This window comes from Cyprinus carpio, chromosome B17 (assembly GCF_018340385.1).
Source record: "Cyprinus carpio isolate SPL01 chromosome B17, ASM1834038v1, whole genome shotgun sequence".
NCBI classification, from domain to species: domain Eukaryota; kingdom Metazoa; phylum Chordata; class Actinopteri; order Cypriniformes; family Cyprinidae; genus Cyprinus; species Cyprinus carpio.
Genome location: NC_056613.1, coordinates 19,328,419 through 19,346,880, shown reverse-complemented (window position 1 = coordinate 19,346,880; position 18,462 = coordinate 19,328,419). Strand labels below are relative to the sequence as shown.

The 18,462-nt window shown below is 36.8% G+C and overlaps 1 protein-coding gene across 2 annotated transcripts in view; it reads right to left on the bottom strand.

The window, feature by feature from the left end:
* Positions 1 to 18,462, bottom strand: part of slc25a21 (solute carrier family 25 member 21) — a 105,764-nt gene that overhangs the window by 19,293 nt on the left and 68,009 nt on the right. For both annotated transcript variants that reach the window (XM_042742673.1, XM_042742674.1), the window contains exons 3-4: positions 16,005 to 16,053; positions 2,229 to 2,312 (exon numbers count right to left, since the gene is read on the bottom strand). In XM_042742673.1, the coding sequence (XP_042598607.1) occupies positions 2,229 to 2,312; positions 16,005 to 16,053 (133 nt within the window). The remainder of the gene's footprint in view (positions 1 to 2,228; positions 2,313 to 16,004; positions 16,054 to 18,462) is intronic.

Sequence of the window (18,462 nt, the reverse complement as noted above, 5' to 3'; positions counted from 1 at the left end):
CTGTGATTTGCATTTTCCTTGACTCTGCGTTCCTTGCTCCTCTCTGTAGCTATCTTCAGAACTAAGCCTTCCTTTTTCGCGTTTACAGGAAACATACATTCATACAACATTCCTGTTTGGAAATCAGTCATCTAAACACAGTCAGAAACTTCAAATATATGTTCTTATGAATTTCATGTAAACATAACTTTTATTATTTTATAGAAAAACAGAAATTAAAATCATGCTGATTTTTAAATCACAAATAAATTAATGAATGCATGCATGCATGCAAAAAATAAATAAATAAAATAAATAAATTAAAGATCATGTCCAGGACTCATATATTGTCTATTCATCAAAGAATCCTGAAAAAAATGTTTTCAATAGCTTTTTTCAATAAAAATAAATATTTATTTACCACCAAATCAGCATGTTAGAATAATTTCTGAAGGATCATGTGACACTGAAGACTGGAGTAATGGTTGCTGAAAATTCAGCTTTGCCATCACAGGAATATATATTTTTTTTTAGATAGATAGATAGATAGATAGATAGACAGACAGATAGACAGACAGATAGATAGATAGATAGATAGATAGATAGATAGATAGATAGATAGATAGATAGATAGACGATAAATAGATAGATAAAATATACATTTAAAAAATTCAGCTTGGCGCGGATAATACATTTAAAAATTTTGAAAGAATTTCAAATTGTCTTAGCAACTTACCTGCTGTTTAAAGTACCAACAAAAAGTTCTATAAATCACCGGCTAAGACACATACTGTTAAATAATTATGCACAATCAAGCTATTTATATATGTGATCTAAAACTATTAGTGCTTTCTTTCTATGATGATTCACACATGCTACATCATGACGCAAGTGAATGTTCATAACATTTCACAGACTTGGAGCCAATTCACAGATGGATCTCCAGCTCTGAACTAATTGGTGTGTGGAAGCATAAGGGCTCGGGTTTCTACCACACAGAGGGGAGGACCAAAGCAAAATATGGACCGAGAGCAAAAGTGCAATGCTGGCCCATAAAGCAAAAGCATGTTTATTTTCAATAATAATTTCACAACAGTAACCATTTGTATAAATTAAAACTAAGTGGTTCAGCCTGGGGCTGATCATGCTACCAGCTACTGTGTGGTGATTCCAGCCACAGCACAAACAGTTGGAGGGTGATAATTGGTTTAGAAGAAAGAAGAGGTATAATCTGCAGGGGAGGCCTGCGGGATGCAGCCGATGACAGCTCCGTGGAGAGGAAGAGTACGATGGATCTCACAACGGCCAGCCAGAGCCGCTGTGTCAGCGTCACCTGGGGCCACACGTGCACATATATTCTCACACCTTGCTGCAGATCAGCTTTAGATCCACTGTAAAGCTGTCATCTTGCCATAAACAGAGCTTTCTTTCAAGTCTGCACACTGTCTGGGATCTGACACGTGCCTCATGTTGTGTGGCGGAGTGAGGGGAGAAAAAACTGAAAGGAAAGCAAATCATTTGAAGGGAAAATAAAAAAGGAGGAGCGAGACAGAAACAGATAAATCTCTGCCCCAAGCACACTACGTCATATGTGTGATTTCCTATAAGCAGAGGCAGTTAACATGACACATGTTGAGCATGCCACTGCCAGTGCTTAATATAAACCTATGACTTCACTTGCTTGTCTGAGATTGACACACTGCATATTCCAGAGCAGGTGGGCTTAAAGTTTGTGATTTTTGTACACCAGGTTTACTACTTTTCCAAGCTCAAAACATTCCCTGTCACCAGGTGTATGTTGTTACCATGCATACAGCAGACATGTGTGCCTAGTTTACACTGAATACACGAAAACAGCAGATGAGAAGTGCTGAAAGAATATATTACAAATCAGAAGTGTCATTCACACTTCCAACCAAAAAAGTAGTAATAACTGAAAATTTAAAAATTAAGTAACAAATTAAAGTAAAGATGTATTTCCAAATGAAAATGAATGGTGATGAAGGACAGGGTCAAGATTGGAAACCTAAGCAAAAACTGTACCACCAGACAATTCCATATTATATTATATAAACTACAAAGATCCTAAAACTGTTTATTCTTTATGTTTTATTTTAGTGTCTGATACGTCTTGGTAGATTACATATATTAAATTATAAATGAAATTATTGAGAAATTTTGATGGCATTGCAATACAATACAGTATTATGGATGGATGGACAATGGACAGACAGACATTTATAACTTACCCCTCAGTGCGAAATATAGTTCTGAAACAGTCTCCAAGGCCTTTATAGCTATTTGGGTCAGCCTTCCCTCTCTGGATTTGAAACCTGAAAAATGAAATGATGCCAACTGGTCACCACAAGACTTGATTTACACAAAATATGAATTTACAAACCATGATGCAGAAATATTAAACTTTTCCAATCAGTGAGCTCTATTCCATGGATTATAATCACTTACAAAACATTTACCACGCTAACATACTAATCAAAATACTGCTGTACTATAATAATAAACTAATGAATTAATATTTACCATATTAATGGTGCCTAATATACACACATTATGTAAAGAGCATTTAAAAATTTTTTAACAAAAAATAAAGACATGATCTTACAGACATTTTAACTCATAACTTTTTTTTTTTTTTTTTTTTACAATATTCTCCTTCTAAAGAAATGTATTTCATGCATGTAATGGCTACATTTCACATTTGGGAAAAAAGAAAAACATTGATTGAGAATTCATAACTTCTGGGAAACCATCACTGCTGTACATACATTACATTCAACATTCTTTCACTTAGATGAGTGAGAGATCATAGAGCATGGCCACCATATGCTATCAATTATCTGTGTGCAAGAAATGTGGGACACTGGCTAATATGTGCAAAGTGTCGACACGAGTTTTAGACCTCTGTCAAAACCCAAACCGCTCTTCTCTCCTGCCTTCTGTTCATTCCGAGGCAGTGCTGGCTTTCTCTGCCCCTTTAGCACAGCGGAGAAGTCAAACATTTACTTAACCCATCCTTTCCAATTAGCTTCGCTTCTCTTATAGCCACAGACCTTGTAGCTGCTAACTTTGTCGCTAACATGCTAGTAACCTGCAGGTAACAGTTCTGCAGTTCCGTGTAAATTTTTAATACGATACAAATGGTCAAGAGATGTTTTCGTAGCAACAAGCATGCTAGTAACTCCCTAATAAAATGCAAACTGAACTGTGTAAATGTTTAACATGGTACCTGCGCAGAGTGTGAGTTTGGGGAAAGGGATTTACTGCTTCAAACCCCCAAACCCCCAACCCCCCACCAACTGTTCATGCTATATAGCTGTTTTAGCATGAAGAAATGGACAAAGCAACTGTAAGATCTTTGGTACTTTGACACGACACACTATGTTTTGTTTATTGGCCAACATGCCAGGACAATTTACAGGAGTTCAGGCTGGGTATCTTTTTGGGCACACAGAGACAATAAATAAACCAACCTTTGGCCTCCAAGCGTGAATAGATGAACTCAGGATGGAAGACACAGAATGAGAAAGATTCTCCTCATATGGCTTTGACTGCCATGTCAAGAGGTCAGCAGTAAGTCATCCAGGCGGGTGCCTGATGGGGCCGTAAAAGTGGCCTGGTTCCATCGGATGAGGGGGTTTACCGAGGTGAGCAGCCTTTCATATCGGCAACAGATTAACATCTTAGAGAGGTGTCCCCAGCATCCAATTTTGTAGATTCCCAAATAGCTTGTAACTCGTGCCTAAGAACCAGTTAAAAAAGCATCATAAATGAACGTCCAACACCATATTAAAGAGAAAGAAGAAAAGAGGGACTCTGAAACAGCAGGCAGTCAAGTGAGGGGGGATGTAGGAATAGGGGCACGCAAAAGGATGGGGCACTGAACCAAAAGATTTAAGACCAGTGGAGCTTGTAAACAAATTTAAATCCATCCTAATTAAAGGCACATGAGAGCAAGGTCAAGGATCGAAGATGGTCTTGTCCCACCAATGCCAGAGTTTCCATTTCTGTAGTACACTGGGATGGCCCAACTCGCTGTAGCCCAGAGGTGGCAGGGCCACAGTCCGCTTTCAGCTGCCTGACTCCACTGCTGACCTTGGGGTCACCTCATTTCCTCATGTCCCTTGCCTACCCTTTCATAAAAGCCTAGGACCAAACGTCACAGCTTGGGAAGTGGAAGATAATGGGGAAGATTTGGCAGCAGAAGATGCTTCAGGACTTTCAAAAAGCGTCACCAGGCTAACTGAAAGAAGTTCAGAATAGAAAAGAAGCTTAGGATAATGTGAACCTTTTGTTTTTACATGAGTCCTCTAGTCAGAAGATCAGGAGTGCAACCTTTAGACAGATTTAGAGATAGATATTTACTCTTGAGAAGAGTTGAGGGCTGATTCAGTTGGCCTTGCAGCCAAGCTCCCGGTTGTAAAGTCAACAAACAGAGGAACTGCGAAAAGCCCAAAGGCTTTGTTAAAAGATCCAGCTCTCAGAATCCCCCTCAAAGTAAACCCAGAAAGAAAAGATATACTTACAGGTGACGATATCTGTGAGTTCATCAAAATCCTCCAACGACCTTTTGTACTCTGTTTTTATAGGACCAGAGCACCATCCTGGATAGCCAGGTGAAGGTGAAGGTAAGGCCAATGTAGAGATTCTACGGGTGAAATGAGCACCAGGGGTAAATAACCCTACCATCTCCACCTGACCCCAAACTCCCTGTAAAATGGCGAACTCTGAGCACTCTGACAGGAAAGAAAATGTGAATAAGGAGCAGGAGAATACCTCCTCTTTGTATTTTTATAGACAGAAGAGAAGTGTTTCAGGTCCAGGCCGAGTGCTAGGGCCTCGTCCCCTTTCAGACCCTGTATGCAATGGGGCAGCACTGGGTCCGACAGGGGGGGCTATGCCCCGCTGGAAGACAGGCTTGATGGGTTGAGGCCTAATAATGATGGTGTTAAAAAAAGCCCTGTGGGAAGGGCGGGAGGTTACTGGGTTGATCAAAAGGCTTGAGTTTGATGGGTTTGCCTTTTAAGGGGCAGGCCAAACTTTTAAAAAGGTCTCTTAAATTTGCCTTGTTAAATAAAGGGTATTCCCCCAAAGAATGAAGCGTGGAGTGGGAACTGCATTATTTCATTTATGACTATAATATCAACCCCATGATAAACAAGGTCCCATGAGCGAAAAACCATCCTGCAAATGCGGCATTTAAAACTTTTGTATGACTTCCTTTTTCCTTTTTATAACTGAAACTGTTTGACTGTAGTTGTGACAGGAAATTTTATAAACGGTTGGCATTTGATATTGGCTATCTATGTTTCCAGTCTGGTACAATGATTACCAAATATTGTGTGATATAAGTAAGGCAAGTAAAGTAAGTAAAAATTATTATAAATTTAATTGTAAATTTGGCAATGTATTGGCTTCAATCATTCAGTCCACAAACAATGAGCTGGGATTTTTTTTTTTTTTTCAGCTGTAAGAATGGTAGTAATATAAATATCACTATGGCTGATCTCTTTATGAACTGAATTATTCACCAATGTTTTTGGTCATGGCATTTGTTTAATTTCAATTATTCAGTCTTTAATTCTTAGTCATGTTAATATGTTTTCCATTTGCTGCCTCTGAACCAACAACACTTTCATCAAGAGCAGAAATGAAAGTAAAATTGGAAAAAAGCGAAACACGGACGTGAGCAAGGTTTCTCTTACACACAATCAGCGGTGTGTAAGAGAATCCAGAAGGCAGCATTAAAGGGAAATCTATTTTTTACAGCCAGACAGTTAATTTTAATGAGCAGGATCATAAAGATGGCAGACGTCCATTGCAATGGTACATGAGGTTAAACCTCTCTAACCTAAATGCTCCAATATGGAAGAGGACCGATTGACCCTCTGCGACCACGCTACTCATGAATATCAATTATTTCTGTGCAACTACATTAATCGGACTGTACACAAGCAAAACACGATTGATACTTGAGTAATGGGGTGAATATAAATGTAAAACCAATGAAATGCAATGCTTTTGGAAAACCACAGGGAAAGTTCTCTCTTAAAACTGTCTTGATTCACTGCAGACATACAAAGCTGCTTTTCTCTGTTCTTTTGGCTTTTCAGGCTAATACTGCTGAGCCCGTGGCTGGAGGTGGCCTATAAAGCTGAGCCTTTGGAGGGAAGGAGATAAAGCAGAAGAGAAGATGAAGATGGGGCAAAGGGCCCCATAAAGTCATGGCGCTTGTGACACCGCATGCTTCTAGGTCTCGGTCTGGGTTAGGAAAGCTTGGGTTTCAGTGGCACCACAGGCCAGCTTGACCCACTGTGACTTGGGTAATGAAGCTGCCCAAGAGGGGGAGTGGGACAAGGAATGACGTCCTCAATATGACCAGTTTGAAACCCCCCCCCCAGAAAAATCCTTCTGATTTGTGACTCAGGTTTCCAAACTCTGGCTGACTTCTTGTGAAAACGTTGTCTCACTTTGCTAAGTCATTCAAAACACTTATAAGCAACAAAAATGACTAATCACAGGGTTATTTGCACACTACTTGGCCTATTGTTCTTATGGAAGCTTTTTATAAATATGCAGGTTTAGACACCTTTCTTACCTTTATTGCATTCTAAATCAGGTAGATGAGTTTAACAGAATGGAGCAGAATGAGTTTATAAAACTGGACTATTTCTAACTTGACACATCTCTTAAAAATGCAAAGCATGTGACAATATGCTGAAATAACTGTAAAAAAAGACAAAACAGCGGTGATTTTTAGGCGGTGATTTAAAGTGGTTAAATTTCAAACTTAAAGTCAAGTCAAGTCTGCTTTATTGTCAATTCTTCCACATGTACAGTACATACATACAGAGAATTGAAGTTGTGTTACTCTCAGACCCTTGGTGCATACAGATAACACTAACAGTAGAACATTAAATACAGATAATAAAATATAAAGTACAACTATACAAATAGTTGCTAAGCATGCTAATTAAAACACAACTGCTTAAAATATGAACACTTTTTAAACACTTGAATTCATTAATATTAGTAAATATATTGGCATAAAAAATTACCATTTATTAATCAATTTATTAATTATTATTACTATTATCTACCATTTATTAATCAAGATTCCTATCAAAGTCTCATAGTTTTTTTTCCCCTTTTCCATACAATCGAAGACATTGTTAAAAAAATATTTATATATACTGCATAATGTACTGTGTTAATATGAAAGAATCGTGTAGTGTTTTAGGGCTGAAGTAAACATGGCAGAAAATGACCAGTATCTTCCCTTTTCTACCGATTTTTTCTTAAAGCTTTCTTTTGTGTTCCAAAGATGAAAGAAAGTAATAAAGGTTTAGATAACATGATAAAGTAATGAAAGAAAGAATATACAATTACAGATAAACTATTGTCAAAGTTATATTAATGCATATAAACTTTTGTAAAATGTTGCCAATAAACAAATAAATAAATTTTATTGTTGGTTTACTCTTTCTGATCACCCAAACAAACTTTTCAGAACTAGAAATATCTGACTGAGAGATAATATGTCTCAGTCCATCTTAGTCATGGCTGCTTTGAAGTAAGGAAATGGCTGGCTGAGAATGGTGGAGACTCCTTAGACAGCAGGAGACTGGTAGCTATTACACAGATGGTCAGGACAGTGCAGAGCGCGGTCATCAATACTGCACTCTGCTTCTTCAGCAACAGAAAGCGGACTCTCTGAATTACAACTCTACATTTGCACCTCTCACCCCCTGCCTGGCAGGAACACGGTCGCTGCAAAACCAAACTCTGAAGGAGTGGGTCACAGATGCTGTGAGGCGTCTGACAGACACAGGAGACAAATGAGTTTTCATCAGGCACTTTACTGCTTCTCTAAAACGGGTCATTTCAGCACACTGGGACATTTTTGCTTTATTTAGTATGTTTGTAACATAATGCATTTAGGTGTTTGTGACAACTCCTTCAAGCAGACCTGTTTAATACCAGGTCATAATGTGCGATGGCAGTCACATCAGCAGGAGGTCACACTGCTGGTACCTGGTCACAGTAGCTGTTCTTTTCTAGAATCTGGAGTCAAACATTTTCTGAAGAAAACGTGAGGGGTGCTTACATGTGCAAAGAAATTACATGATATTATGGGCTCAATATGAATCTGGTCCCTCCTTTAAAGGGACAGTTCACTCTAAAATGAAAGCTCTGTCATCATTTACTCACCCTCATGTTGTCTCAAACATATGTTAATTTCTGTCTTCTGCAGAACACAAAATAAGATATTTTGAAGAATGTTTCAATTTAATCAAAGAGGTTTCTTTTTTCAAAATATAATTTGTGTTTCACAGGAGAAAGAAAGCCATAAAGGTGTTTTTCTTTGGTTGAAACGTGATATGCAAACAAAATGGAAATGTGTTTAATATAGACATACTATATCTAAGCACCAGATGTGTTACAACAGTTCTACTCTCACGATTATTATTATTACTAACAGTAGAACACCAATATTACCAACATACAGTAATATTCATATGTCACACCATCACAATCCTATTCTTCCATTGTTCCATTCCAGGAAAGTGAAAACATCTCTTACATATTTAAGCCCACAAATGAATAGCTAGCGAATTTGTTAAAGTATGTAAACTTTTCTCTGATGAAAATTTGTTTTATGCTCAGTGTGAGCATAGTTTTGGTGCCAAGTTTCATTCTTTTTACATAAACACACATTTAATGTAATTTAGTCTCAGTGAACTTGAGAACACGGTGTAGGAATGGACTTTAGTGGTTTGTATTATATAACGCCAGAACTTTTGATATAATTTCAGTCTTAAGTAATTACCTCAAACTAATTATTACTGTTACTACTATTATTACGTACACCTGATTTTCCATGATCTGCATTAAGCTTAGCAGTCAATATTATACTCCGTACACCCTGGTGAAGACTTTGGCCAAAAAATGTCAGTGGTAAGCCACTAATATAAAAGCTTTTTAATTCCCTTTCTAAACCACAAATAGCAGTGCCTTCAGTTATTTTGGACTGGCTTTAGATTTCCCCTTTATAATGAAACATGCCACAACCAATGTTCTGCTGACTTCTTTCACTGGAATTGTTAGTATACTGTCCGACCACTGATGTGATTGGAGTCTCAGCTTCCTAAGCATAGATAGCCACAGTCGGATACCTGTTTGCAGTTTACACCGTCAGAGCCGTCAGTCAGGGCAGGGTAGGATTAAGAGATCACTGGAGCACAGCTGAGCAACGTGCTGCTTTACTGGGCCGGATCGGCTCTTAGTCCTCTGAGCTTTGAGCCCTGCTGTTTAAGGGCCGGTTGAGGGATTCCATCAAGAGTGCACCAAGGTTCAGCCACCAGTCGGGGGTGGAAGATTGTGGGCCCCTCTCTCAGCGTCACCGTTCCTGGGGACAGGACGTCATCTGTCACTGCCCTCGTCAAACATTACTATCCCACCCCACTGAAGCTCACTTTCAAAAGTGCGGGGATCTGATGAAGGCTGTGTCATCACAGTGACTCTCATGAGAAGGTATCTCCAGGTGGTTTTAATCATTAGTGGTGGAGGAAATAGATAAGCATGTAGACTGATGGCAAATAAGATAAATGTTGGATCACATGGATAGACGCAATGACAGGATTAGTGCCGGAGCTTTATTTCATGGAGATATAAGTTTGATTTATATGTAGTATTACAATTGTTATATTTAATTGTAATGTAACATTAACAGCATATTCTTTATATATTATAACTATTTAAACTGTAATCTATTTATCAGTATATACAAACATACAGACATAACCCCCCCCTCAAATTTTATAATGAATTTATAAATGTTAATATTTATAAATAAATAATAAAATAAACTTTATTTTAAATTGTTTGAAATGTTTCAAAAGGCGTCCTCCCCTCAAAATCTATTTACATTTTTATATAATATATGTAGAGTTTGGTTCCAAAATGCAATAAATCCATTTTGATTAATTTGAGTAAAAATGTGTTTTCTTTACCAAGAATGTGGAAAGATTAAAACCACTATTTTCTGTTCCAAACTGTCACATAGCATCTTTAGGTTTAGCATCTTTATTCAACTTCCAAAAGTGCTTTTATCTTTGCCATGTTACATTCATTTAGTTGACTAGTGCTATATGCTGTATTAACAAAAACATAAATGGCATTATTAAAAACACTAACAATGACAAGCTACGCAATATCGCGTTCATAATCGAATGCAATTCATCTAATGAACGCGATCTAGTGTAGCTTGTCAGTGATCTACGGCTCTGTGTATTAAATGCATCTGAATAATTTCCATTTGAAAGCACGTGATAGAGATTTACCGGTTCTATTAATCACAGAACCGGCTTTACTGACGAGATGCGTGTGACTATCACATGCGATTTATCATGCAGTCCTTGTTTGTTGATCACAAAGTTTGTTTGTTTGTTTGTTTTTTTATTTATTTATATAGCACAGTTTAATACAACTCACTTTGCCCAAAGTGCTTTACAGTAACAAACTAAACAAAAAAAAAACAACAAGAAAATGACAGAGACAGACATACATAAACATTAACCCATTTAAAAATGCTCTCCATTTGAATTTAAAAGATGTTGTTTTAACACAGCTTTGAACATGTGTAAGGATTTGGCAGATCGAATAGATTGAGGAAGGTCATTCCACAATTTAGTGTACAATGTAGATGGTAAACTAGGATGCCGGATGTGTATTCAAAGCGCTACCATTACTGTCTAGAGTGCGTGGAATGGTGCACTGTGATTGGTTGAATGGATATATCACGCTCAGCAAAAAGTGAGACTAGTTTTTGTTGTTTTGGAAAAAAAGGGAGAAAACATGACCTAATTACTCGGTGTATATCGCATTTTGCATAAAATTTAAAATGGATTTTTCAGTACCGACCAGATACAACACAAAATTTTTCTAAAAATGGCGTTTATGGCATTTTGGAACCAAACTCTTCATATGAAAGTGTGTATTATTTCATTTCATATATTAGTAGAGCTGGGCAATGATTAATCGCGATTAATCACATCCAAAATAAAGTTTTTGTGTGCATAATATATTATTATTATTATTATTAAACCTTTATTTAACCAGGAGAGAACCTAACTGAGATTAAAAATCTCTTTTACAGGAGTGTCCTGGCCAAGATAGGCGGCCCAGTTTTATAAATACACATGACAAACAACAATACACCACAACAATAAAATATTGATAAAATACAACATTAGAAGCATTTGCAAATCATTAAATCATTTTCTATTGCACGCAAAAGTGTTTTAAAATGACTAAAAGACACCAACTGATTTAGCCGCAGTTTCATTTGAAGAGAGTTCCAGTCTGACGGTGCAGCATATTCAAAAGCAGTTTTACCTAGATTAGTTTGTGCTGAAGGTACATGAAGATTATAATAAGACTGGGAACGCAGTGAATAGTTACCAACTACTTTTTGTTGAATCAAACAACTGAGATATATGTGTGTACTGTGTATATTTATTAGGTATATATAAATATACATACATAGATGTATATTTAAGAAAAATATGTTGTTTATATATTAAATATATTTATATAATATAAATTATATGAATATAAATATATACATGTAAATACATGTAAATATTTTCTAAATATATACTGTATGTGTGTGTACTTTTATATATACATAATAAATATATACAGTTCATATATTATATAAACATAATATTATATAAACAAAAACTTTTATTCTGGATGTGATTAATCACGATTAATCATTACCCAGCACTATATATGATATGACATGACAATATATTTTATATTAAACTTTTTAACACATTGAATTCATAATGTTACCATTGCATGGAAAATTAAAAGATGAAAAGTCTGAAAAGTCTTTGAAAATGTTCAAAAATAAAATGATAAAATGTAATACATTTTTGTTTGATTACTGATTTATGTATACACTGGTAAATAATATACTCAATTATTGTCAATTAATTAATAATTCAAATGGCTCTATTCAAATATAGTTATTTGCATGAACAATTATATATATATATATATATATATACACACACACATACATATACACGCACACACACACACACACACACATATATATATACACATACACACACATACATATACATACATACATACATATATATACATATATATATATATATATATATATATATATATATATATATATATATATATATATATATATATATATATATATGTATGTATATATATATATATATATATATGTATATATATATATATATATATATATATATATATATACTTACTTACATGAAATGTGTTATGCATATATTATTAAATTTTTTTAATAGAGCCATTTATATTACTATGTGGGTGAACAAACCAGTTCAGCAGAATATATTATGGTCATAAATCAATAAAACAAACATGAATTATAATTTTATTTTTCTATACCTTCCGCCCCATTTAAAAAAAGAACAACAACGGAGACTGTAGGAGGGGCTTAGGGCGTGTATGGGGTGGGGTGACGCGACGTAACCGGAGCCCTTCAACAAGAGCAATGCAAGCTCATTCCTGGTCTCTAATGAGTGCGGCAGGGCGGCCGGCATGATGATCAGAGTCAGATGGGTTGCCCCGAGCAGCCGCCCCCTGCCGAAAGTGCCGCCTGACACCCTTTGTTACCTCCAAGTGAGCTGAGACCAGCCCATGAACCATGTAACTAGGTGGTTTCCAGGTTAATGAAAAGCTGTAACTCCAGTCTCACTGTCTCCTTAGAAGTCTAACTAACCCCCGAAACCCCCAACTCTCACCCTAGCAAGCCCCCTTTGAAAAAAGGCAACATTCCAAACCAGAAATGAGCACCGTTGAACGCAAATGAATATAAGTGGCTTATAGACCTGTCCTCTTCTAAGAGACGTTTATTTGTGAAGGACTGCTCTGATCTGAATATATGGAGGCAACTTATGACGGTCAGAGGAGGAAAGACCCATAATTTTACATTCAGCTGGAAGTGCTTGATCCTGAATATAAACAAGTATGAAGAATGGTAGAAAGACTTTAAAGTAAACATTGATTTAACCTTACAAACAATCATGGCCTTGAAATATATCCCCTTAATGTTCTCCTAATCTGCTTCCAGATGTTTGTTTGCGAGTTTGTGCGTGTGTCTGAGATCGACGGCCCCCTCAGTCATCTAATTCCTGTCTTTGCCTCAATATGGCTCCAGCACCCTCATTTGCACAGGGTAAATATGTATTCTCAAGTATACATTTTGTCAGGTTCCCCTCAGAAAAAAAGCCTTTTATATATTTCGAGTTGAAGAAAGCGAGGGGGTGAAAAAAAACTGTTCACTCCAGTTGGCATCTAATTTGGAGCAGCGGACATTAAAGCAGCAGCCAGTCACTAATAGGAGCCATTCCTGCAGCTAGCGTCGGAGAGGAGGTGTGCTGGGCATTCGTGCTTCAGCAGCTCTCTGAGACCTATGCTAATAGATTTCAGCTCTACTAACCCTTCATTCTGCCAATTAGCCTGCTTTAGTGTGACTGAAACCCCAAGAGGGAGAAAGAAAGCGGTACACAAGTAATAGAGCAACAAGATTTTTACATTTTTGTCAGATATTTGAGTAGCTGTCATCTGCTCTCATCACCACTACAAAGCCTTGTTTAAAAGTTTAAAAACCATTTAAGCACTGAAGTTTTTATTTTATCTGCCAGGCAGATGGACAGACAGAATGATGCACAGTACGAGAGAGAAAGACAGTCAGAACAGACAGAACAATCGAATGACAGAACAGTAGAATGACAGACAGAACAACAGAATCGAATGATAGAACGGTAGCTAGCTAGCTAGATAGATAGAATGACAGTTTGAATGATAGACAACAACAGAATGACAGATAGAACAGTAGAACGATAGAACAATAGAATGATAGAACAATAAAACAACAGAATGAATGAACAAACAATAGATAGATGCTCTCAATCTGAGTCTATGAATAATCAGGGCACATATGCGAGCCACACTCACATGCGTTACGCAGTTGACTGGATGCACTCACAATAACAGAGAAACCCACAGAAAACAAATAAATAAAACTGCCGCTCTTTGCACAGGGCTTTTATCACTTCTTGAGGAAGAGCATTACAAAGAAAATAGAGAGTGCACTTTTAACCCTGACCCTGTGTGAGGAGAGAGTGGCCTAACTGTGGCCTTACCTGTAATAAACCCTCAACCAGCAGCACCAGATCCTAAATCACTCTACAGGACTCTAGAGTATCGAATGTCGCTGCATACAAGTGTACACACAGACACACTGCCGCAAACAAACTCATGCAAATAGACACAAAGAAACACAAACAAGCCACCTTGACTACCACACGTCCTCTCCAAAGTACAAATATCTAATTATCATCTTAAAAAGTTTATTTATCAGAAAACGGTGGCGGAAAATGTGAAACATCATAGCGTATGTGTGAGGGGTGTTAGTCACAGAGCCAGAGGTCTTGGCAGGGCACCCAGAAGCCGTAAAGGTTTAGTACCGGCCCACAACCTGTTTGCGCCATACTGAGCGACTCCAGTGTGAGGGCCTTGATTCATTTTCTCTTTCCCTCTCTTCAACATTCCTTCTTTCCTGCATGACTGAGGGAAAGAGGTATTGTTGCCCAAAAGATTCAGAATTGGTTGGTATTACTAATGAGAATTCTAAATAATTTAACGATTCTAGGTCCTGGTAATGATTCCATTTTCATTAATGATTCTTATACAAAATAAAGAATATTTATTTGGACGAAAAAGGCAATTCAATTGCCAAATAATGAGATGTAATTTAAATAATATATACTAAATATATAATAATATATAAAAATATATAATAATATATAAAAATTGGAATAGATGGTAGATGGTTTATAATTATTATTATTAATTTTAGGCAGCATTAATACTGTCTCTTGGCTGACTGTAACTAAAAAATAAACAGCACTAAATATACAAAAAATTATTTACATGAAATTCTCCTGATTAAATGCATGATGTGCTTTTTTAACAACTAGTGAGTAACCATTAATTTAAGTTTCACTGTTAGCTGACTCTTAACGAAAAACGAAACAAAACAAACAAATTTGTTTGGGAATTAGACTACACTGGTCACACTATATAAATTTAGAAGAGGAGAGCTTTTGAAATATTAGTCTATTTTTTTTAATGGAACAGTTTATTGAAATTTTAGATAAAGTATACATATACAGTATATATATATAAAAAAAAAAACTTTTAAAATTTGCATGTTTTTTGTAGTGTTTTAAATTATGAATAAATGTTCCTGTTGTATCATTCTTGCTAAATATAACTCAACATGATTTTTCAACTTTTCTTCATGTTTTATTTTTCAAAAAGGCGTATGGATAATAAAGTAAAATTGCATCAGTCCAGTAAATGTCTTGAAAAAAATCTTGAAATAGTTTTCAGAGCAAAAAGACACATGTATCACATTTTTAAGAATTATAACAAAAGGCCTCTTACTTACTAAAAATGTATGAACTATTAATCAGAGAGCAAAGGCATATAGTAGATTGTGTAAAACAGGTTTAGGTTTTTTGACCATGTTGATAATTCAGAGTGCTGTATTAAATATGATACAGAAGGCACACTAGGGTTAAGGAAGTGTCAGTATTTCAGTTGGTGCTTCATCAGCATTGGTGGAAGAACACGTGCAAGAGCCGTTAATGGAAAAACAAAAAACAATTGGGTGCCGTTTTGTTAATACAGCCTTGGATCACAATTTACAAAGAAGCACAGGCATTAAACAAGGGATATAATTAAGTGAAATAATGAGGTAAGTATGTGAGCAATTTGAGAACATTAACAAGTATTACTTAAACATTGAAGGAGAATGAGTAAATGATGCATTTCATTTTCCACAGAAATATTCCACTACTGCCACAAGAAGAAGAAAATGCCTAGCCCTGGATTAAGAACATAAAGGAATGATATTTTACCTGGTCTTCACAACATCCAATGGGTGCATCAAGCAAATCTCCACAAGACCTATAGAGGACAAAAATCATAAGTAATTATGTATCTGCCCTGTTAAAACCGACATAAATCAGTCATTAAAACGGGACATGAGCACAACTGAACATGTTATTATTCGCTCACAGGTCATTAAGCTGTCATTACCAAATGCCAAGCTTTCTTTCTGTCTCTTTCACTCACTCTTGTTATATTTCACAGAGCTTTTTAAGTAATATTTCAGTATAATCCAATTTCATTCCAAAGCCAGTGAATTTTTTTTTTAACTGCACAGTCATCGCAAACACAGCATCATTTCATACAAACACTTATAAAGTCTCTAGAGACTGAAATGTTCGACCTAATCCACAAATATTTCACCGCGTTAAAATGGTGATGTATTATACACTACGATCCATATATTTGTAAATACAAATAAAAAGTCACAGATGTGTTGTGTGTGGTTCCATTCGCCATGTGTGTGATTTGTGTGTGTCTACATTCAGTAGACGGAGGGTTTTCCCCTCAAAAATCCCTGTAACAGTCCCGTGAACTCGCATCCGACAGGAGCTGCTTGGCCAGCAGCCACCTTCGTCACTCTGATCCTGTTTTTGCCTCCTTGCCACTCCACTGCAACTGACAAGCGTGCGGGAAGGGATCTGGCAACAAAATGGCCTCCATGCAGAGACGTGGGACGCTGTGCTCGCCTGGTCTGCAAGTCATTACCATCATCCATTTTATTCAGTTCCAATGTGCTGATGGACGTAAAACCCCAAAGTATTTTCAAATCCTATTTTATCTGGACCGGCTCACAGAGAGGCTGCCGTAATGGCCTTCCTAATGCCAGGATTCCAGTTCATATACACTCCAGCCACAGAGGGAGTGAGGGCTGTTTAACATGCTGAATAATGGTGATTTCACACTGCAAAACACGGCAAATACTTCAGATGTTGTTACCACACAGATCGGGTTCCACTGAGACGGTGAATAACAGATGAAACCGTATATGTATTGGGCTACAAGTTATGTAAGTAGTTAACAGCTCTGTTTTGCACTAAACAGTTCACAGAACACTTTTTTTTTTGTTCAAGGTAGCTGTAAACAAACAGATTGAGGGGGTGTTCGATGGGTGCAATGCATTGCAATGAGATCGCAGAGGCGCAATTATGCATCTGCATCGCAATTCTCAACTCCGTTCAGGCATTTACTTTAATGGCTTCCTTCACAGATTCCTCTATGTGTACACAGCTGCTGAGAAATATGCTCCTCTTCTAATTTCTTCCATTAAATGTATTGTCCATAAACAAGACATTGCCTCCTTGGGGATTTTCCAGGAAAGCAATAATCAAGAGAAATTCCAAATAGGAATTGCAATAGATACACACTAAGGTGATACAGTGCTGTCGTTTTGCATGTAATGTGCGCCTTTTGAACAGAGGATGTGGCATATTCATAAACAAATCCCAGCAGTGGGACAGGCCGAGGTGATGTGATTCATTTCAAGGCTGACATGAGCTTGTGGAAGATGCATCAGTGAGACCAAAATGAGGAGAGAGCAGGCACATTAGGTGTGTCATAGTCTCCTCCTCGCTCAAGGTGATATAACGTTGTAACGTTTATCATTAATTAATCACGGCTGCCAGGGCATCACAGGGGAAAATAATGTAATGCACTCAGGAGACACATGTTTTCCATTTTAGCACTCTATCCATTCTGAGGAAATAAAAGAGAAGGAGGCCTGGGAGAGTCATCTCAGCAGCGAGAGAGCTGGAGGAATAGACCCATCCATACTTGACGCTGAGGTGGAGCTGTAAAGTCATATTAAGGGTTATGTCTTTTTAAAATGCCAAAATTAATTATTGCAGTTAATTAATTTTGTCAAGTAGGACATGCTCCTGGAACAACATTCTTATCAACCTATTATTTACCTGAGATTTTAGGTGCAGTTTATTGTTTAGAACTGAATTAATTATTATTATTTATTTTTTTATTTTTGATTCACTTCATGAATTTGAAATTAATGGATGCAAAGGATGCAAAATTGCAATTCAAATAAACTGAAATGTAAAGAAATACATACTGTATAAATGCAGTAAGAAAGTCACATTTCTTAACTAAAATAGGAAGGTCTGTATAGACAAACTCTGAATTCTTTACAAAACCATGTTTGAAATTTAAAAGAAGAGAATTTAGGTTTAAGGCATTACAGACAAACAGATAATCTGTTTGAAATGCAGCCTATAAATTTAGGTATAAATATATATGACAGTGACGTGACATACAGCCAAGTATGGTGACCCATACTCAGAATTCGTGCTCTGCATTTAACCCATCCAAAGTGCACACACACAGCAGTGAACACACACACACCGTGAACACACACCCGGAGGAGTGGGCAGCCATTTTCACCCGGGGAGCAGTTGGGGGTTCCGTGCCTTGCTCAAG